Source organism: Misgurnus anguillicaudatus, unplaced genomic scaffold (genome assembly GCF_027580225.2).
Source record: "Misgurnus anguillicaudatus unplaced genomic scaffold, ASM2758022v2 HiC_scaffold_28, whole genome shotgun sequence".
Lineage (NCBI taxonomy): Eukaryota > Metazoa > Chordata > Actinopteri > Cypriniformes > Cobitidae > Misgurnus > Misgurnus anguillicaudatus.
In genome coordinates, this window is record NW_027395278.1 from 3,295,757 (window position 1) to 3,318,378 (window position 22,622).

General features: G+C 41.7%; 1 protein-coding gene across 1 annotated transcript in view; it reads right to left on the reverse strand.

Annotated features, from left to right (window-relative positions):
* Positions 1 to 22,622, reverse strand: part of LOC129417226 (ribosomal protein S6 kinase alpha-5) — a 57,720-nt gene that overhangs the window by 15,498 nt on the left and 19,600 nt on the right. Inside the window, exons 10-13 of the mRNA XM_073864910.1 lie at positions 18,549 to 18,674; positions 16,359 to 16,492; positions 16,148 to 16,241; positions 2,010 to 2,180 (exon numbers count right to left, since the gene is read on the reverse strand). Coding sequence (XP_073721011.1) covers positions 2,010 to 2,180; positions 16,148 to 16,241; positions 16,359 to 16,492; positions 18,549 to 18,674 — 525 coding nt within the window. The remainder of the gene's footprint in view (positions 1 to 2,009; positions 2,181 to 16,147; positions 16,242 to 16,358; positions 16,493 to 18,548; positions 18,675 to 22,622) is intronic.

Sequence of the window (22,622 nt, forward strand, 5' to 3'; positions counted from 1 at the left end):
TTTTAACGTGAATTTTGCTGGAGGCTACTTAAGGAGTGTAGAGAGCAGTTTCTATTATGTGACTCTGTGGCACAGCCTTTAGTGTCACGGACCTATGACACGGGCGACCCGGGTTCGATTCCCCTTTAAGGCAATTTTTTATATAAACTGTTGATTCATACATAAATGCGATGTTCTTTATAAATTACGGCGATTATATTGCATATAGTTCCCTGTATTCAGATGCTGTGTTCACGTATTTACCTTTCTTTTTACTGTGTCTATGATATTTACATTACAATCCAGGATGCTATAGCACTCAAACTTGCTCACAGTGTAAAACCAAACCCTATTCATTCACCAATCAGATCCGAGCGTTTCTCTCTTCTCTCTTCCTCATTTGCTGCGTTCCGCTGTCACTTGCGTGACGTATTACAAAGCGGCAGACCTAAACGCATCGGTTTACTTGGATTTGGAGCGATTTTCACACAAAAAAGAGGAATAACGAGCGCCATTGCGGAAAATCCTGGTGGCGAGGGAGAGAGAGAGGATGCAACAATATTTGTTTGGAAAAAGGCAAGGAAATACGTCTGGTCGTTTCTGAATTGGAAGGCTGCAGCCTCCGGAGGTCAAATATGCAGGCTGCACACGTCATCAAGCCTGGGTTATTAAGGTAAACTGAGCATTACATTCGCAAGTCATAAGCATACTGCAACAATTTACGATTAACTAAGTATAATAGTCAACTTTGTAATTGTTAATATTGTGAAATAAGACAGCCTTGATGACGTATTAGAAATACGACATCCGGAGGCTGCAACCTTCAGATTGAGAAATGGCTTCTGCCACGACGAGTTCCTCATCAGAAAGTTGTAACATGACTGCGTTTCTCCCTGTTGTCTCAAAATGTTGATCGTTTAGCATTTTAAATGTTTAGTTTTTAGTTTAGTTTTAAGGTTGGCCAGTTCCTTTCCTTTGCGACAGTGCTGCGGCGCTTGTGGGCTCTAGGGGCGCTAGAAGTGAAAAATACGTGTCTAGCACCCCCTAGTGGCCAAAAGTTTCATGGTGTCCCTTTAATTATTACGACAGAATGAGAGTATAGTTCCTAACCATATCAGTCTAGAAAATCGCTTAAAACTCGGATTAAAACTTTTAATTTTCCATCGGTCTTGGTACACGAGGTAACTACAGAAGAGTCAAGTTTTAAGTAGGAAAAATATCAAAACTCTTTGGTTATTTTTTGAGAGCGATGCTAATGGTCTAATCAGATTTAATGGATTGTGTTAAGCTATGCTAAAAGTGGTACCACCAGACCCGGAGATCGGCTGAATGGATTCCAAAACGGTTAAAAAAGCAAATGTTTAATTCTAAGGGAGCTGGAAAATGAGCATATTTTTAAAAAGTGGAGTGTCCCTTTAACAAAAAAAAAAAACAAAAAAACAATTATTGCCATTATTTCTTATATAGGTTTTTTGAGCAAAAGTCCTTTAAGATGAAAGATTATCAGTGTGTTTCATTCTGAAAACATGTTTTGCCAAACTAACACAGTGAGGCCCATTAGTCTAGACCAGTGGTTTTCAATCTTGTCCTAGGGGACCCACAGCTCTGCATATTTTGTATGTCTCCCTTAACTGACACACCCAGTTCTGTTCATGCATCTCTCCCTTAATGAGCTGATGATCTGAATCAGGTGTGTTAGATAAGGGAGACATGCAAAATGTGCAGGGCAGTGGGTCCCCTAGGACAAGATTGAAAACCACTGGTCTAGACCATGGGTCTCCAACTTGTTCCTGGAGGGCACCTGTCCTGCATATTTTAGTTCCACCCTACTCCAACACACCTGCCTATAATTTTTAGGTAGCCCTGAACAACTGGATTAGCAGGTTCAGGTGTGTTTGATTGAGGTTGAAACTAAAATCTGCAGGACAGGCGCCCTCCAGGAACAGGGATAGTCTAGACGAGGCATGTGTAAAACTCACTACGAGTGCTATGGCATATAATAACCGGGAATGTGACGGAAAATCCTGTACCTCTGGTTTGAGGTCCCTGTGCACCACTCCCACATCATGCATGTGGCTAACAGCAGACACCAGTTTGCGCATGATCCGACTGGCCTCCGTCTCGCTGAAGTGCTGCTTTCTCCTGATCCTCTCAAGCAGCTCTCCACCTTGCAGGAGTTCCAGCACCAGATATGTGTGCAGCTACAAAAACACACATACATTAAGCATAAACATTCACTTTTGAAAGCTACCCTGTCTGAACTTTGTCCCAGTGGTTGCACATGCATTACAAACCTGAGCCTTGGTGCTCATTTAGGTGATTCAGGTTCAAATACAGCATGCAACACATCATTAATCTCATTTTATTGTGCATAATCGCTTATTATTCTCTCCTATCTATCTGTCCAAAATGAACGGCACAATAAGTGTTGGCATTTGTAGGCATGATTAGACGAGTCATGGGCTCAATCCCAGAGAACACACATACTGTAAGGCCACATTTACATTGCATGTTTTGTGGCACAGATCGGATAGGAAGCAGAAATGTGTAAGCAGGAAAAAAGCGCATAGATTCCAACATTCTCAGATTAGTTTTAACCATCATTCATATGTAGAAATAAATTGGATATGAATCGGATATATGCATTCGTGTCCGAAATGTAACAGACTGGATATTACAGAAATGACTTCAACTCAGGTGGACACCACCTGGGTCATTCTATGAAAATGGTGGCTTTCCTGTCCCAGCCTCAACCACCATGAAAAACACTTAAAAGTGTCAGATAATGACACAAAATATATGTTTTTTTGTTTTAATTGAAGTGTTTTATTATTAATAAAACATATGTAAGACAGTTATATTGCAAACCATTTTTTTTATATATATTGTAGAACACGGTCAGTACCATGAAATTGGCTTGTCTCTCGGGTCAGGAGTCGTGGTTTAGTGACATATTTTGAGTTAAAAAATATATTATTCTCCCCATTTAAATGTCATAATACAAAGGGAAGTAGTACAGTTATTTAGTGGACTACTTAAAAAAAACTAAATATTATAAATAATTTACAGTGTATTTACAGGAATACCTGCCCTCAATTTCATGTCACTGGTGTTACAATTTATAAAATCCACCACTTTGAAAAAAATCAAAAATCAAAAATCCTTTCCAACTTCTTCATGGGTCAAAAGTTCATTTTAGGCATGGCTGATTTGAAAAGCACATGGTGAGTGTGCACTCTCTCAAGGACTTAAAGGAATATTCCATTTTCTTAAAAGAAAAATCCAGATAATTTACTCACCACCATGTCATCCAAAATGTTGATGTCTTTCTTTGTTCAGTCGAGAAGAAATTATGTTTTTTGAGGAAAACATTGCAGGATTTTTCTCATTTTAATGGACTTTAATAGACACCAACAATTAATACTTAATTCAACACTTAACAGTTTTTTTCAACGGAGTTTCAAAGGATTATAAACAATCCCAAACGAGACATAAGGGTCTTATCTAGCAAAACAATTGTCATTTTTGACAATAAAAATGACAAATATCCACTTTTAAAGCACAACTTCTCGTTTAGATCCGGTCGTCATGCGCTAGCGTGACCCGACGCAATACGTCATCACATCAAGAGGTCACAGACGACGAACGCGAAACTCCGCCCCAGTGTTTACAAATGTGGTGAAAGAGGACCGTTCCTACGTTGTTGTATGTCAACTGATACTAATTAATGTCTTTGTGTCAGTTTATTGTTTACAATGGTCCGCAAATGTGCGTTTTATATATGAAACACGTGACCTCCCTACGTCACTACACATTTACGTTAGGTCGCGCTGGACCGGACCTAAACTAAAAATTGTGCTTTAAGTGTGTATATTTGTTATTTTTATTGTCAAAAATGACAATCGTTTTGCTAGATAAGACCCTTATGCCTCGTTTGGGATCGTTTATAGTCCTTTGAAACTCCGTTGAAAAAAACTGTTAAGTGTTGAGTTAAGTATTAATTTTTGGTGTCTATTAAAGTCCATTAAAATGAAAAAAATCCTGCAATGTTTTCCTCAAAAAACATAATTTCATCTCGACTGAACAAAGAAAGACATCAACATTTTGGATGACATTGTGGTGAGTAAATTATCTGGATTTTTCTTTTAAGAAAATGGAATATTCCTTTAAGATGTGTCAATGGTGTTACTACAGTTTATAGTAAGGGGAAAGGAAATTTTATTAATATAATTTTTCAAATTGCATGATTAAGTGATTAATTTACAATTTAAGAAGTGTGGTTTGAGCTACTGTGGCCGCCCTCTGAGATATGCCATTTTGTCTGCAGATTTGTCACTGGTGTTATCATCACTGGTGTTACTGTTGCTGCTGGTAACACTAGTGACATGACAATAACACCAGTGACAATCAATAACACCACTAACTTTTTTATCAACATAAAGTATATTAATAAAGACTTGTTAGCATTCCATTACTGTTTAAATATTGTAAACACATAATAATCGTATGTTTTTTCATTGGTTTCACTGCGTCACTGGTGTTACATTGCGTTACTGGTGTTACTGCATGGCATATTGGTTTTCTGGCATCATAGTTGCCCAGTTTTATAGAATATGGTTTTTGTATCTACCTAACTGTTGCTGCATTCATTAGTAAGCATTTTAAGGATATCGTCATTCAATTTTGATCACTCAACCTCAATTATTTCTAATGTTACAACAAAAAACACAATTGTAGAAATAGAAAAAGGTCACACTATAGAACTTTACGCATGCCTGTTTAAAGTAAATTATTACTAATCCAGACAATTTCTTAATATTACATTAACTTTTTCTGTCTTTTATTATGTATGCAAATTAAATAGTCAAATTACATTCTGGGAAGCCTGAATTGTCATCTAAAATATAGGTAACCCCAGTGACAAAAAAGCAGCACAAGCATTTTTTAATGTAATGTAGTGAAAATATAAAAATACATTATAAATCAGCTTAAAGGTGCAATTTGTAATACTTGAAGTAAAAGATTTTTAAAAATGAGCTACACGCATCAAAAGAATGAGAAGAAATAAGGGCAAAGATGTCATTAAAAAAATGACAAGGTATAGTGCTGCAGAGATATCAATCTGAATTAGCATGCTAAATTACTAGCTACAGCCCGACAAGTGTCGTAATACCAGTTTCGACCATGGGAGGCGGTATGCGGGCCACGTACATAACCACCAGCCAAACTGCAATACACGAATAAGTCGCATGTGTGGGAAGTACAGCCCTCTACTACCGCTGCGTCCGAAAACTAAGGCAGCTGACTTGTTGACTTAAGAGGCATGAAGGCAGCTCAGAAAAATGCAATTCGGACAGCCATGGATTTGGACATGCCTTCCTGCCTTGCAATAGGGTTTTCAGACGCATTTCAGTTCAGGGAAGAGAGCGGAAGAATGGCTGAAACAAGAGACATTTACCACTACCACAACCATTCGCTGCAGGGAACAACACGCTCGGAATCACAAATAAAATCACAAATAAAATACTGTCACTGCTTTTCATCGCTGGAGACAACTAATGGACATGAAAGAAATGAGGTTCGACTCCGAAATGACAACATTTCTTTTCAATTGGTAAGTAAGATGCTGTTAGTATTTCGCTAGAAGTTCACTTATAACGTTAATAGGCCTTGGGATAACCTATGCTCAGCTTGTACATGAACTACGGCTTTGTGCAGTAAATGTGGCTCCATCTGAAAGCAGCTGATGGCGATTCACTTTTAATCAAGAAACCGGCTTCACTGATGAGAAGCGCAATGACTAACGTTATCGCATGCAAATTATCGCGCATCCTTAGCTGTTAGCGTTTAATAGTTAGCTCTACCCACGGATCCGATCCGGTTCTCACCCGTTATCTACCAAGCTGATGCTAAAATGTAACATTAGTTAAGAAGCTTGAAATGTCTTCGATAATAATGAACACCAAATGGACGCACGAAACGTAGCGGAAAACATTGAAATTTTAATGAGACCGAATGGTTTTTTTTTGTGACTAATGATTAACTTACTTAGTTGCTAATGTAAATCAAACTTGATATATGCTGCTAAATCAGCAGCTACTAAATTAAAATAGACCAACTCACTTTCTGGAGGTATACTGCCCCCATCTGTTTGGAGTGTGGAGTATAAATTAATTTTTTTGGCGGACATTTTAAATGGTCCCTTTAAATGACAGCTTAATGTTAAGAAGTAAACTATTATATGACTATAATGTTACGTCTTTGGGTTCTTTCTCTATTTTACCTTTTCTCATTTACTCGCTAGTTAACCTATTAGCGCTTCCCCCAGGTGTTCCTCATTTTCTCACCTGCTCCTCATCTTGTGATTTACCTCCCTATATATAGTTCCCTTTTTTTTCCCTTCCTCTGTTGGATTATTATATGATGGTCACGTTGTGTTGTGTCTCACTCTGTGTTAGATACGGAGCCGTGCTCCTGTCCTGTCCAGTCGAGTCGAGTCTTTGTAAATATCTGTGATAAGCAGTTTCTCCTGTGTGTTACCCAGTCTGCTCTCTGTACAGTTACTCTGCTGAGGAGGTGTGTGGAAAGAGCCTTGGCAACTCAGGCGCTCCAGTATTTCTCCTCTCTCTCTCTCGAGCCCGTCGCTGCTGCCGCAGCCGGTCACAGCCTGCCTTTGAACGCCGCGGTGTCGGCCAAGTCTGTCTGCCTACCCCTGGTTACACAGCCACGCGGACAAGTTTTGCTTTACCTTTTAAAGGACTGTGACCTCCTAAGTTACATTACCTGAGTGGCTTTGCCTGTGTTTTGTTTTATTTTCTTGTTCACCAAGTGCCACTACCTGTACGGCTCGAACTGTGTATATTAAAGCAAAAGACTCACCTGCTAATTTGCCTTTGGTCCTCTTTTGTTCCCGTGACAGAATAATCCAACCAGACCACATGAATCCCGCGGAGGATAATCCTTTTCAGGCTGCCATTGAGCTGCAAGGTGCTATGCTGGGCAGACATGACGAGGAACTCGCTGCTACCCGTCATGCCGTTGATTCTCTCGCTGCCCAAGTAACCGATCTCTCCCAGCAGCTTCACCTTCTCCGCATAGAGCCCTCTCCCCCGAGACTCCCGGAGGCTCCGGAGCCGCGTGTGAATAATCCCCCGTGCTGCTCTGGTGAGCAGACTGAATGTTTATCATTTTTGACGCAATGTGAGGTTGTTTTTTCGCTTCAGCCTGCCACCTATGCTAGAGATCGTTCCCGGATCGCCTACGTCATCTCTCTTCTCAAGGGACGGGCTCGAGAGTGGGGAACGGCTGTTTGGAACACCGATGCCGGTTGTCTGGCTCAGTATGTCCTGTTTAAGGAGGAGATGTTGCGGGTTTTTGACCGGTCTGTCCATGGGCCTGAGGCTTCTCGCCTGTTGTCCAGCCTCCGCCAGGGCAGGCGCTCGGTGGCGGATTTTTCCGTGGAGTTCCGCACTTTATCAACCTCCTGTGGATGGAATGAGCCGGCGCTGGTGGCTCGCTTCATTGAGGGTCTAAATGCTGATATCAAGGATGAGGTACTGGCTCGTGAGGTTCCATCCCGTCTCGACCCCCTCATCAACCTAACGCTACGTGTTGAGAGACGTTTCGAGCTGCGCCGGAAGACGCGTCATGTGGAGGCGTCACTCCTCTCTTCCCCGGCTGCCGGTTCCTCTTCCTCAGCCGTCCCCGACACTGAGCCGATGCAACTAGGCGGGATTCGCCTTTCTGCTGCCGAACGCCATCGCCGCATCTCCAACCGGCTTTGCCTCTACTGCGGCTCGGATGATCACTTTGCCTCCTCCTGCCCTTTAAAAGCCAGGGCTCACCGGTAGAGAGAGGGATACGGGTGAGCGCCGCCTCTTTTCCCCCTCCTCCTCTCTCTCGGACTACCTTACCGGTCTCCCTCCGCTGGCCGAGTTCCTCGGCTTCTTGTCTGGCCCTCATTGACTCTGGCTCCGAGGGTAGCTTCGTGGATGAGGCATGGGCTTTACGGCACGGCATTCCGCTGGTGAACCTTCAGGAACCCACAACTGTATTTGCCTTGGATGGGCGGATACTAGCTAAGGTTGGTCGTGTCACTGCACCTGTGAGTCTCATCGTATCTGGCAACCACCGAGAGACTATTTCTTTTTTAGTTTTTCACTCCCCTATTACCCCTATTGTTTTGGGCCATCCTTGGCTGGTTGAACATAACCCTCAGATTAACTGGTTAAAAAGCTCCATTCTGTCTTGGGGTCTGTCATGTCATGTGAAGTGTTTAGTCTCTGCTGTGTCTCCTGTTTCTGTGTTTCAGGAGGAACCGGGTGATTTATCAGGGGTTCCTGAGGAGTATGCCGATCTGCGAGCGGTTTTCAGTAGTTCCCGGGCTGCCTCTCTTCCTCCGCACCGTCCCTACGATTGTTGCATCGAGCTCCTCCCGGGCACCACGCCCCCCCGGGGAAGCCTTTATTCCCTTTCGGGTCCCGAGCGTAAGGCTCTTGAGAGATATCTCTCTGAATCTTTAGAGGCCGGTACTATTGTCCCTTCCTCCTCTCCTGCTGGTGCGGGGTTCTTTTTTGTGAAGAAGAAAGACGGTTCGTTGCGCCCCTGCATTGATTACAGAGGTCTTAATAACATTACCATTAAGAATCGTTATCCGCTACCCCTAATGTCGTCGGCCTTTGAGATCTTGCAGGGGGCGCAGTTCTTCACAAAACTGGACCTACGTAACGCGTATCACTTGGTGCGCATCAGGGAGGGGGACGAATGGAAGACGGCTTTTAATACCCCCCTTGGTCATTTTGAATACCGGGTCCTCCCCTTCGGGCTCGTCAACGCCCCCTCCGTGTTTCAAGCATTGGTCAATGACGTTCTCAGAGACATGTTGAATATTTTCGTGTTTGTTTACATTGATGACATTCTAATTTTTTCTCCCTCTCTCCAGGTGCATGTGCAGCACGTTCGCCAGGTCTTACAACGTCTCCTCGAGAATAAGTTATTTGTTAAGGCTGAGAAATGTACGTTTCATGCGCGCACTACGACTTTTCTTGGCTCCGTGATTTCCCCCCAGGGCATTAGTATGGATCCCTCTAAGGTTAGTGCCGTCACTGATTGGCCCGCTCCGGACTCTCGCGTCTCGCTTCAGCGGTTCTTAGGGTTTGCCAATTTTTACCGTCGGTTTATTCGGAATTTCAGTCAGGTAGCAGCCCCCCTTACTGCGCTTACGTCTATTAAGACCCGCTTTAGTTGGAGTGACGCTGCCCAGACGGCTTTTGATCACCTTAAGTCTCTTTTCTCATCAGCCCCCATTCTTATTTACCCCGACGTCTCTAGAGAATTTATCGTTGAGGTGGATGCCTCCGAGGTGGGTGTCGGGGCTATCCTCTCCCAGCGCTCGCCCGCTGACGGGAGGATACACCCTTGCGCTTTTTTCTCCCACCGGCTTTCGCCGGCCGAACGTAACTATGACGTGGGGGATCGCGAACTCCTGGCCATACGTCTCGCGCTTGGGGAGTGGCGTCACTGGCTCGAGGGGTCGTTATTGCCGTTCGTGGTCTGGACAGACCACCGTAATCTCGAGTACATCCGTTCGGCTAAAAGGCTCAATGCTCGTCAAGCCCGTTGGTCTCTCTTCTTTACGCGTTTTAATTTCACTATTTCCTTTCGACCCGGTTCAAAAAACATAAAGCCTGATGCCCTCTCTCGTCAGTTCGCTCCCCCCGATTCTGTTCCCACCGTGGAAGGCATAGTTTCGCCGCAAATGGTGGTGGGAGCGGCGGTCTGGGGAATCGAACGTCTGGTTAAACGCGCTCTTTCCAACACAATCACACCGCGTCTCTGCCCTAAGGGCTTACTTTTTGTCCCACCTACCGCTCGACGTGCCGTTCTCCAGTGGGGGCATGCCTCCAAGATATTTGCACATCCTGGAGTCAGAGGTACTATTGCCTCGATCTCCCAGAGATTTTGGTGGCCCACTCGAGAACGTGACGTCCGCCGCTTTATCGCGTCTTGCTCTGTTTGCGCCCAGACTAAGTCTAGCAACCGACCCCCCGCTGGCCTCCTTAGACCTTTACCCATTCCGTCGCGACCATGGGCTCAGATAGCGCTTGACTTTATCACTGGCCTCCCGTTGTCCGGAGGCAAGACCGTAATTCTCACCGTTATCGACCGCTTCTCTAAGACCGCCCGTTTTATCCCGCTCCCTAAGCTTCCCTCTGCTAAGGAGACTGCGCAGATAGTCGTTGACCACATTTTTAAGATCCACGGTCTCCCCGAAAATGTCGTGTCAGATAGGGGTCCACAATTCTCCTCCCTGTTTTGGAAGGAATTTTGTCGCCTCATCGGGGCTTCTGTCAGCCTTTCCTCTGGTTTCCATCCGCAAACCAATGGACAGGCTGAACGCGCTAATCAGACTATAGGGCGCATCTTACGCAGTCTCGCTTTTCGCAACCCCGCTTCTTGGTCTGAACAGCTCCCGTGGGCAGAATATGCTTATAACTCCGCCCCTTCTTCTGCCACCGGTTTATCGCCCTTTCAGAGCTGTCTTGGGTACCAACCACCGCTGTTTCCCGCCTCCAATTCTGAATCTAAGGCGCCCTCCGTCAAGGCTTTTATCGAACGCTGCAAACGCACCTGGAGAGCGGTGAGGTCCGCTCTTTGTAAGTCTCGGTCCGCTACCCGTCGAGCTGCCAATAGGCATCGCATTAAAGGTCCGCGTTATACGTGCGGACAAAGGGTCTGGCTTTCTACCCTCAATCTCCCTCTCCAATTCCCCTCGCGCAAGCTCGCCCCCAAGTTTATTGGACCATTTCGTATCGTTCAGATTCTTAGCCCGGTTTCTGTTAAGCTCCGATTGCCCTCTAACCTTCGTCGCGTTCATCCGGTATTTCATGTCTCATGTCTCAAGCCCGTCATTCGCCCCACCCCCCTCGCCCCGTTACCACCCACATTCACGTAGAGGGTTCCCCTGTCTATCGTGTCCGTAAACTCCTTGATGTTCGCCCCCGTGGTCGGGGTCGTCAGTTTCTGGTAGATTGGGAAGGTTACGGTCCGGAGGAGAGATGCTGGATTCCTGCCCGGGACGTCCTGGACCGCTCGCTCATTGATAATTTTTATCGTTCTCGCCAGTCCTCCTCTAGTGCGCCAGGTGGCGCACTTTGAGAGGGGGGGTACTGTTACGTCTTTGGGTTCTTTCTCTATTTTACCTTTTCTCATTTACTCGCTAGTTAACCTATTAGCGCTTCCCCCAGGTGTTCCTCATTTTCTCACCTGCTCCTCATCTTGTGATTTACCTCCCTATATATAGTTCCCTTTTTTTTCCCTTCCTCTGTTGGATTATTATATGATGGTCACGTTGTGTTGTGTCTCACTCTGTGTTAGATACGGAGCCGTGCTCCTGTCCTGTCCAGTCGAGTCGAGTCTTTGTAAATATCTGTGATAAGCAGTTTCTCCTGTGTGTTACCCAGTCTGCTCTCTGTACAGTTACTCTGCTGAGGAGGTGTGTGGAAAGAGCCTTGGCAACTCAGGCGCTCCAGTATTTCTCCTCTCTCTCTCTCGAGCCCGTCGCTGCTGCCGCAGCCGGTCACAGCCTGCCTTTGAACGCCGCGGTGTCGGCCAAGTCTGTCTGCCTACCCCTGGTTACACAGCCACGCGGACAAGTTTTGCTTTACCTTTTAAAGGACTGTGACCTCCTAAGTTACATTACCTGAGTGGCTTTGCCTGTGTTTTGTTTTATTTTCTTGTTCACCAAGTGCCACTACCTGTACGGCTCGAACTGTGTATATTAAAGCAAAAGACTCACCTGCTAATTTGCCTTTGGTCCTCTTTTGTTCCCGTGACATATAAGTTTTGGTATAAAAAAGAATTACATTTTAAAAAAGTTGTATGTTCAAAAAGCCACCATTTTCATAGAATGACCCACCTGCAATCACATGACTCTTCTTAGCAGCGCAACAAAGGAGGACAGTTCCATTTAGTGAAGTAATGTTGAAGTTTTATTTCTTGTTACAAAAATAAAGCTCTATAATCTCGTTTAATCGTTTTGTCTCTGTCCATTGCATATCGCAACATTTTACTTCCTCTGTGGCTGTTCCGGGTCAGTATGTCTACCTTGATTATTTTGCAAAGAGTGTAAATGCAGATATCAGATACAGGGTTCCCACACCTTAGTTAACTTCAAATTCAAGGACCTTTCAAGAACTTTCCGGGTGCAAATCCCCCTCAAATTCAAGGACTAAATGTGGGGACACATTTCGAGTGAGAGCAAGGTTACATCGTGTTACCTTTTAAGATATATTGTTACAGTTCCCTTTTGAGGGAACTCGCGCTGCGTCACTACGGTGACACTTTGGGGACGCCTCCAGGGGTAAGTGCGTCTGAATGTGTATATCAAATTCAACCAATGGTGAGACATATAACGACAAAGACAGGGTGACACGGGAGCCAGGAAGTATATCGCTATCCGAAATGTTGCCAAAGACAGCTTTACAGGGACGCAGGAAGTATGCCAAGGGAGACCCAGCGTCTCATTCCCTTCTCAGGGAACGACAGTTGCATACGTAACCCGAGAAGTTTTCATGTGTCAAACACAACTATGCAAAAAAGCATTTTAGTATGAATCAACATTCGGATAGAGAAGATATAAGCATTTAAAGAGAACAGTTTAGCATGTGTGCTTAAAAATCTAGAATTTTTATGATATTATCCTACACTACACAGGAAATAATATGGATTTTTGCATAAAATAGATTCAAGCACTTTCAATGACCTGTATCTATGTATGTATATTTTCAAAAACTTCCAAGGGCCTAGGGGAATTTTTTTCCCCAATTTCACAAACTTTTAAGGATTTCAAGGACCCGTGGGAACCTTGCGGATACGAGTCGCTTTTAGAAGAGGGATGCAAGCGAGTCATCAAAAAAAAAAAAAAAAAATCGGATAAAGGCAACAAATAGGAATTGGGCATCGAGATTTTCAGTGCATCTAATCCACGTTCCATTGGATAAAAGCGCCTGGCAAATGCGTAAATGTTAATGTAAAGCACAAAAATAACAGATTAGTATAGACCTAAAGCAACACACTGAATGGTATATGATCACAAATACACAAAGCTGATGGATAGATTTTCCATGATGAGGTGCAAAGCCCTTTTCCTGGCACAGATGTACACTTAATGACAGATAGCTGAAGAAAATCTGCCTTTGAACTCAAGGAAGGGCTTGTAGTATCTTTTGGCAAAGGTTGGGATTTAAGATGATTTTATAAATAAGCTCTGGTCTCATTATACTCTGAATAAGTGTGAATAAGTGACTGGCAGAATAAGTATTTGTACGGCATATGTAGGCGGGATGAGACAAGAAAAGGGTGTACGAGTGTGCATGCGTGTGTGTGTGTGTGCACAAGAGAAAAAGAAGCAGCAAATGAAAAAGAGCAAGCTAATATCTCTCATTATCCTCTGTAAAAAGGAACAAAGACCCTGACCTGGTAGGGTGGCTCTGCTTTTCATCTGGGGCATGGCACTGAGAAGGTGGGGGTTGATAACCTTCAATTGGTAAGTGTGCACGGGAACACACACTCGGGCACACTTTATAGAGCCCGACTGACTCCAGCTTATCACACTAATGAATAAGACGATAGATCAAGCTGTCTGGCACACACCCAGGCGCACACACACACTAAATGTCTAAAGGCCTAATAATTGCCCAGCAACAGAGAGACAGATAAATAAAACATTACTTCATACTTTAAGATTGTATTTGCCATGCATTTAACTTTCATAATATCGCATAAATCAGAAAACCAAAAAGGTTGGGCTTAAAATATTTGCATACTGAATTACAATAGGTCTTTAATCTGTTTTCTCTTTTCCTTTTTAACTCTTTCCCCACCAGCGTTTAAAAAAAAAAGTTGCCAGCCAGTGCCAGCATTTTCATGATTCAAATTGAGATAAAGTATGATAAAAAAGGATCAAGCTGGTTTATTAAAGGGACACTCCACTTTTTTTTGAAAATTTGCTTATTTTCCAGCTCCCCTAGACAGGGCTCCAGACTAACTTTTTTCACTTGGAGCACAGTGGCCCCCAACTGAAAATTTTAGGGGCTCAACCAGAAAATTTAGGGGCACATACCGTAAATCAACATGCCAACCAAATGTTCACATTTCTACTAAGTACACTGTATTACTAATAAATACTTTGTGCTTTTCTGCATGTATCATCAATGTGCTGTTTTAAATTCAGTGTCAGATCACAAAAAAGGTCAAATTTACGGATCGCACATGTGCATTTGGTGGCAGTCTGGAGCCCTGCTAGAGTTAAAAATTTGATTCTTACCGTTTTGGAATCCATTCAGCTGATCTCTGGGTCTGGCGCTAACACTTTTAGCATAGCTTAGCAGAATCCATTGAATCTGATTAGACCATTAGCATCACGCCTAAAAAAATAACCATATTCAATATATTCGAGTTTTGATATTTTCCCTATTTAAAACTTGACTTTTATGTAGTTACATCGTGTACCAAGACAGACGGAAAATTAAAAGTTGCGATTTTCTAGGAAGATATGGCTAGGAACTATACTCTCAAACTGGCATAATAATCATGGACTTTGCTGATGTAACATGGCTGCAGCAGGCGTAGTGATATTACGCACTGCCGGAAAATAGTCCCCTGCAATTGAAAGTAACCAAGCGGACTATTTTCGGGTAGTGCGTAATATCACTACGCCTGCTGCAGCCATGTTACCTCAGCAAAGGAAAATAGGAAAATATCCAAACTATTGGTCATTTTTAGCGCAATGCTAATGGTCTAATCAGATTCAATTAATTGTGCTAAGCTATGCTAAAAGTGCTAGCACTAGACCCAGAGATCAGCTGAATGAGTTTCAAAACACTAAAAAAATCTAATGTTTAACTCTTAGGGAGCTGGAAAATGAGCATATTTTCAAAAAAAGTGGAATGTCCCTTTAACAAGAGACTGAAATCTGGGGCAGGTCTGACAACAAATACGGTTCAGATTAATTCTGGGTAGCCCAGTTCTCTAAAACCCAAAACTGCTTTGTGCATATTAAAGCCTCATACAGTCAAACCAGCATACACACTAAAGGGCTGGACAAACCAAACTTTTAAACTTTTACGCGGCTGAAAGCGCCTTGAGGACGCCGAATGCCAGCTGTTTTTCAGCCGAGTGCTTTGGTAGCTCTGATACTTGAGCTGTAAGCCGTTTGGTTGCTGTGGTAATGTCCCACCCCTCCTCCATTGTGATTGGATGGCCGTGTGAGAACTGACATTGATAAGCGGAGCTTTTCACTCAAAGTTGAATCTCTTTCAACTCTCGAAAAAAAAACCGCTAGCTGCTGGCTTATTTGAAAAACGCAGAGTTTCCATTGGAATCAATTGAAAAAATGCACCTGCCGCAAAAACGTTGGTGTGCACGCCCCCTAAGTCTCAACTAGGCTTGCCGCGATAGTCGGTGAAACGGTGATAACCGGTGCTTCAGCCTTGCCCACCGCGACACCGTCTTTCACCATCGTTTAGATATTTTCGAGTAATTAAATCATTTAGTTTCGTTAGAGAGAGCAAACACTTACAACTGAATGTGTCTGTTGTCTGAATTCAGCGGGGCTGAACGCGCGTCACATCACAGAGCAGCCGCAGGTGTCAGATTTCATTTATTTCTGTCAGAGTTTGCAAGGCGAGCTGACTGACCAGATGATGACAGAAGCCGCGTGCTTTGCTTGTTTTTGTTATAATATACATATATGATGTTTAATATAAGCGAGATCGTTTTGTTGTTGTGTTTTTCATCAAGAAAAATATTAAACCCATCATTCAAGCAGCGCTTTTATGGAGAAGTAGCCGGTTGCTCTGCTTGGGACTGGCGGGTTCTGTGAGAATTACCTGCGCACATTGACTCAAGCACTTAAGTAAACCAGCTGTTGCACTCGCATTGCACGCAAATTCATAGGCGATTTAACGCAGCTTACGCAAGCGCTGCATTTAAACAGTTGCGTAATTCAAAAGTGAAAGTAAAATGTGCACGTCTGCATGCGCATTTATAAGCCCCTCCCACTCGGTGATACCGGGATCACCGAGTTTGTGACGCGCCGATTAACCGGTGGGAAAATTACGTCACCGCGGCAACCCTAGTCTCAACTAGCAGTAAAATACAGTCATACCTGGTCGTGGTAGATCTCGTGTAGATTCACTATGTTAGGGTGTCCATCGCATAGTTTCAGAGCAGCAATCTCTTTTTGCGTAAGTGCCTCCATCCTCAAAAAAAAAAAAAAAAGATAACTACAAATGACTTTGATAGCCATTATATAATACAACTGAACTGGGAATAAATTTAGAAGACTATGTAAGTAGGCCAGGCTGCTTTACTGGTACCTTTTACTGACGATCTTCACAGCGTAGTTTTGCTTTGTGTTCTTATGGGTACATTTTCTGCAGATGGAGAAGCTTCCCTCGCCCAGTGCATTCTCTCTTAAGTCCATCTCATAGCTCATGTAGAACGGAGAGTCCTGTGGGTTCACCAGAACATCAGTGGTTAACAAAAAAGTGTGTGTCCAATTCTGTCGGGGACAAATTATGATACTGTAACTTTAAGACTACATTATGCAAATTGACTTTCTTATGATTGGCTAGTCTCCACATGCTGGAGTAGTGCACCCTGTTATTTTAGATAAGCGTATTGCATGTATTGAATGTGTACATTTACAATAGATTTGTTTGAATTCAAAGTACATTCTTGTGTGATATGCAATCGCTTTGATTAGAAGTGGGTGTGTTACAGTGATCCCTTGAATGTTTACTCATAATGTGATGTGCATAATATATGGTTGCTTGTTTTCCCAGCATGCACTTTGACTAAATAAATTAATTATGCAGTAGCATTTTTGTAATATTTGCAATTGTTGAATGTTGATACTGTGCATGCTTGGTTGACAATCATAATAAAATTTCCCCAGAGAGAACAACCACATTCACCACAATAGCATTGCAGACACCCCACATCTCCTAATATAGTAAAACATTCTGTATGATTCCATACTATATTCCCAAACAAAGTGTGGAAATTATGATTCAACCTAAGTGTCAATTATTAATCTTACCTTAACAAACTAACCAATATTCTGTAACAGTATAACACTGGCTGGGAGAAAATTCATTAAAAGTGAAAAAGTTCCAGCCAAAAGAAACATAAAGATGACTTTAAACAAAACAATTTCTGCTGCTTATTTCACAAGAAATTGTGATCCAGCTTATGAAATCCAGGCTAAAGTCTCATAATCTAAATATGAGATCATCAGTTTGATTGCATCATTGATTTCAATCTTTGACATGACTGCAAAAAATTACTTTCTTACGTAGTATTTTTATCTTGTTTTTTGTACAAATATTAATTTAATATAAATATACACTGCAAAAAAGGATTTTCAAGAAAAAAATTCTTAGTATTTTTGGCTTGTTTTCAGTAAAAATATCTAAAAATTCTTAAATTAAGATGCTTTTTCTTGATGAGCAATATGACCCAAGAAAATAAGTCTAATTTTAAGACCATATATATCAAATTTAAGTGATTTTGTGCATAAAACAAGCAATAAAATCTGCCAATGGGGTAAGCAAAAAAATCTTTTTTCTAAAACCCTTAATTCTAGAAAAATTTGCTTACCCCATTGGCAGATTTTTTTTGCTTGTTATATGCACAAAATTACTTAAATTTGATATTTTTGGTCTAAAAATTTGACTTATTTTCTTGGGTCTTTTTGCTCATCAAGAAAAAGCATCTTAATTTAAGAATTTTTAGCACTTTTGTCCTGTTTTCAGTTTTAAAAACATTTTTTCTTGAAATAAATTTTTTGCAGTGTAATCAAATATAAATTTCTTCTCTTTTGTATTTTCTTGAGGAGCAAAATGTCTAAAAACTAGAAAATAAGTCTAGTTTTAAATATACAATTTAAGTAAATTTGTGCTTTAAACATGCAAAAAATGCCAATGGGGTGAGAAAAATTTTCTTGAATTAAGTGTTTAAGAAAAAAGTAAGAGTTTTAAGCACAAATTCACTTATATTTTTTGTTTAAAAACTAGACTTATTTTCTTAAGTCATTTTGGTCATTAAAAAAAAATACTCCTTATTTAAGAATTTTTGGATATTTGTAATTTTGTACTGAAAACAAGACAAAAATACTAAGTAAGAAAGTCATTTTTTGCAGTGTACATTCACAGACAGTATTAAAGACATGAAGGTTATATTTTTACAGAATGTTCTTTAAATTATGTACAATGATTTTATGCTAAAGTAAATCACTTTAGCTGAGTTTTCACAGACTGTGTTACAATTATGTTTTTTTTTATTCCACAATGTCGCATAACAGTTTGTTTTGTTTTTGCAAGAAAAGATTTTGCCAAAGTTTTATTCCACATTAGGCAACTTAGTCTGCAGTAATTTCAAAAGAATATTTTAAATACAGCATCTTACTGTAAGAAAACACTGTGTAACATCCTGGTAAAATTTTACAAAATATTTTATGCTCTCCTGTAATGTTGTTTTTACAAGGTAGCAATATAAAAACTGACCTTCATCATAGCGCTCCGGGCTACAGAAGCATAACCCGGCCTCTCGGACCCTCCACACAGCTGTGCTGGGTCGTCCATCACCGCATTCCTCTTAAACAGAATGGAAGGGGACATAAAGGAATAGCCCTGTAGATATAAACAAACACTTTCAGACAGAGGTGAAGATGAAACTATGCAAAGGAAATACTAAAAGTTTCACGGTCACTTATACTCTAACACCTTCCCTGCATACTAAAAAAAGCCAGCATACACTTAATAAATGCACTGAATTGTAAGTAATTTTGGATAAAAGCATCTACCAAATGCATGGAAATGTAAAACATGTAAAATGCATACTGCACATGCGTACTCCCCTGCTACACAGTATGCAAATATGCACTAGTTAAAGGAAAACACCACCGTTTTTCAATATTTTACCATGATCTTACCTCAACTTAGATGAATTAATACATACATATCTTTTTTCAATGCGTGCACTTAATTTTAGTACAGCGTGTTGTGAATGTGTTAGCATGTAGCCCCCATTCTTTCCTTAGGATCCAAACGGGGATGAATTTAGAAGCCACCAAACACTTCCATGTTTTTCCTATTTAAAGACTGTTACATGAGTAGTTACACGAGTAAGTATGGTGGCACACAATAAAATGTGGCAATTTTTTTAAGCGGATAAAAAATGAAAACTCTATTGTATGGCGGAAGAGCAATTAGTTTGCAGCACTTCGACCTCGGTGCGCAGTAACATCATCACTCCCCTTCTCACTCAAACTTCTATCAATATTACCTTTTCTATTACCTTTCAAATTACACAAATTTAAATGGCGAATTGAAAATGTGCCCAATGGAAACACGCCAATGTCGCATAATCTTCCATATATGGTGAAAAAGTTTTTACACTTGGCACGTTTACAGGTCACGTTAGTTCACCAGACTTGAACTTTGCTACGCAGCGACCTGCAACAAATCGTCACACCCACTTGCATTGCCGGTCTTACGCATTTTTAGGGGTGTCAACAATAATCGATTCGGCAATGCATCGCAATGCGCGCATGCACGATTCAGCATCGATGCAGCAAAGTGCCATAATCAATGATGTCACTGTTTATTTTCTGGCCTCGAGTGGACAATAAAGTTGTGAAGTTTCAATTACTTCCGGGGGCATAACAACAACAATCAAGATGGCTGAGGCGGAGAGAGATGACAGTGATAGACGGGTAAATAAAAACGCACCCTTTTCCATAGAAAGTGAACATATTTGCACATTTCGGATTCTACGAAGTTAATGGGAAACTAGACAAGACTTACGCTGTGTGTAAATTCTCATCTCAGGTATATAATTGTCATTGTCTTAAAGCTGCTAAGCTTCCATTTTTGTTGAGAATATTTGCACTTGCCTTGTTGTGTACAGTAGGATTCTGATGCATCGTAGAATCGAATTGAATCGTTACCTGGTGAATCGTAATTGAATCGAATTGTGAGGGCAGTGCCAATGCACACCCCTAGCATTTTTTATGCGTATGAATGTAAGTCAATGAAACGAAAAGTCTAGTGTGGCCACAGCTTTATAAGGTCGAACTCACTCGTCGCCATGGTTTTAGGAATGATTTATCGTGAAAGAACAAACTTATGTTTTAGTCACAAAACATTGGTTAATGGGAACACGTCATTTCCAAATAGCTTTTTGTCGACACTTAGAAAATAACGCAAAAGTTTTGTGCAAATATTTATTGGAAACACAGCTACTGTTAAGCCTGGGATAAAATGCTGAATTTTTACCATCCTATAAGATTTAAGGGGTACGACAAGCATGTAGACTGTATGATGATGAGACCTATTGAATCGTAGGCTGTGACACGTTAACGCAACGTCATCGGCATGCGCTAGTGGTAAACAAATACGGGTATACAGGTCATAGCAGCAAACACACTGTGCGTTGATCATGCTGAATTCTGACACTGTCAGAAAACTATCGTAGGCTATCTTTGGTCACAAGACCAGGGAAACGGCCATCTTTGAACCTCTCTCACTGTACTACATTGCACCACAGATAAAGAGCCACGATCACAGAAGTCACAACGATTGTTTCACAATGGCAATGCCGTATGGGACAGCCAAAAATCGTGCAATGTATCCCGGGAATTAGACAAGCAAGAACGCTATTGCAGAAATCTGCCTCTGTCCTGTATCATCATTTAGATGTATAAATGTACATTCACACGACCATCAGCAATGGTTTCGAAGTGGCCGGAAGTCTGAAATCAGGTCAACTTTATGGTAATGAGCTTTGGCACGGTTCGGTGGCAACCAATCGGAAGGTGGAAACCAATATAAGTCCTTTCGCTTAAAAGAAATCCAGAAAAAGCGTACAATTGTCAGATCGTCCACTAATCTTTTTCAACAGCCAGAGTGTTTTTGACGCTCTTGCTGGTGGCAGTGTGAACATACAGTAAGTATATATTCCACTACAAAATCCCGAGCCTAACTTAAATGTGTATAATACAAAAAATTTAATGAATAGTTAGCTGTAAATCATACTACACACTTACATACCTCCAAAACAAACATCACAAAGAATTAAGTACATACTATCAAAGTACGTAAAATTAAAAGAAACCACTGCTTTTTCACATCTTCATTTTACCCATGCTTAGGAACTCCAGTCACATTGTTTGCAAAGACTGCATAACATGCACCAGTTAGCCAAGTCACATCTAAATAAAGCCTCTGACAGCCCATGCCCCACTTACACGGCCAGACTGCAGCTGTGTACGCTACACGGGCGGAGGAACGGCTGGCTGGACGGAAGGATGGGGAGATGAATGGTTCAAATGCTTTTAATTGCTAAGCCAAGGTATTTGATTGCCCTGCTTTTCAAATTATCGCCGTCCTCTAACGCAGCTTAATTTCAGTTTGTGAGGAGTTTAAGGGGGTGGCTGAATTTATATGTGGCTGTGTGTGTGCGCGCGCTGGAGAACGATGGAGGGGTTAGCGTTTCGAAAGTTATCATCATTGCAGACGTCTCTGCAATTGTACCGCCCGAGAATTACGAAGGATCAAAATTCCAGTGCACATGAAAGGCGAACGCTCAGAAAAGCCAAGATGAAGTTGGTAATCAAAGGTTGAAGAAGTAATTGAGCCAGACATGGTTGTTCTCACAGACGCCGACCTTTTATTCCACGAAAGAGCCGTTTAATGGCGGCATTGATCAGCCAGACTGAAGGATTCAGACGGCAATCATAAACAGCATCTCTTTTGCAGCCTCCCGTTTCAGCTGGCATCATGCTATAGGCAACGTTATGGATCAAGCCGAATCAAAAATAGTCATTCACATCTGATGCTTCAATCCATCTCCATATCACCATAATTACATCTCAAAACAGCTCTCTAATTCAACATAGACAGCCGGGCTCACGTTGCGCAAGTGCTCATTAGAAACGGCTGAATTGCTCGTACTGCTTCCGACTGATTAACATCGAGGGGTTAACCGAACAATTATATCTTTTAACCCAACATCAAATGTCCACTTGTGTGTTAACTCAGGCCATGGACTACTAAAGTGTTTAAATGTGAATACCAATGTTGATGTAACATAAACACTGCCTACTAAAGAAAACATGTATGCATTGCATAGAAATATTTATGTTGATTTTGTAATTTATACTAATGTTAATCTAACCATCTAACTAGGGCTGCACGATTTGGGTAATTTTTCACATTGCGGATATTGATGCTAATATTGCGATGTGCGGTTGCGATTAAAATGGTATCATGAGTCAACTTGATGGGTTTTAAGGAAAATCCACACACAGTTAAGTGATAATGCTAAAATGTGTATTTGTAAAACTAGAAATGTTTTCGTATTGCCACGTGATGTAGCAACTGTTCAGTGTCAGTAATCCTAAATCCAAAATACTGCCATACAACAGACGTAGAGTTTTGTTTAGCTACCAGATCACTGTCAACCTCCTCTGCATCCATCTTTGCTCTGGTATTTCTGCACGATGCGATTAATTGTGCAGCACTACATCTAACCATTCAACCACCAATGGCAGGTGTAGCAAATGTGGTCACCCTGCT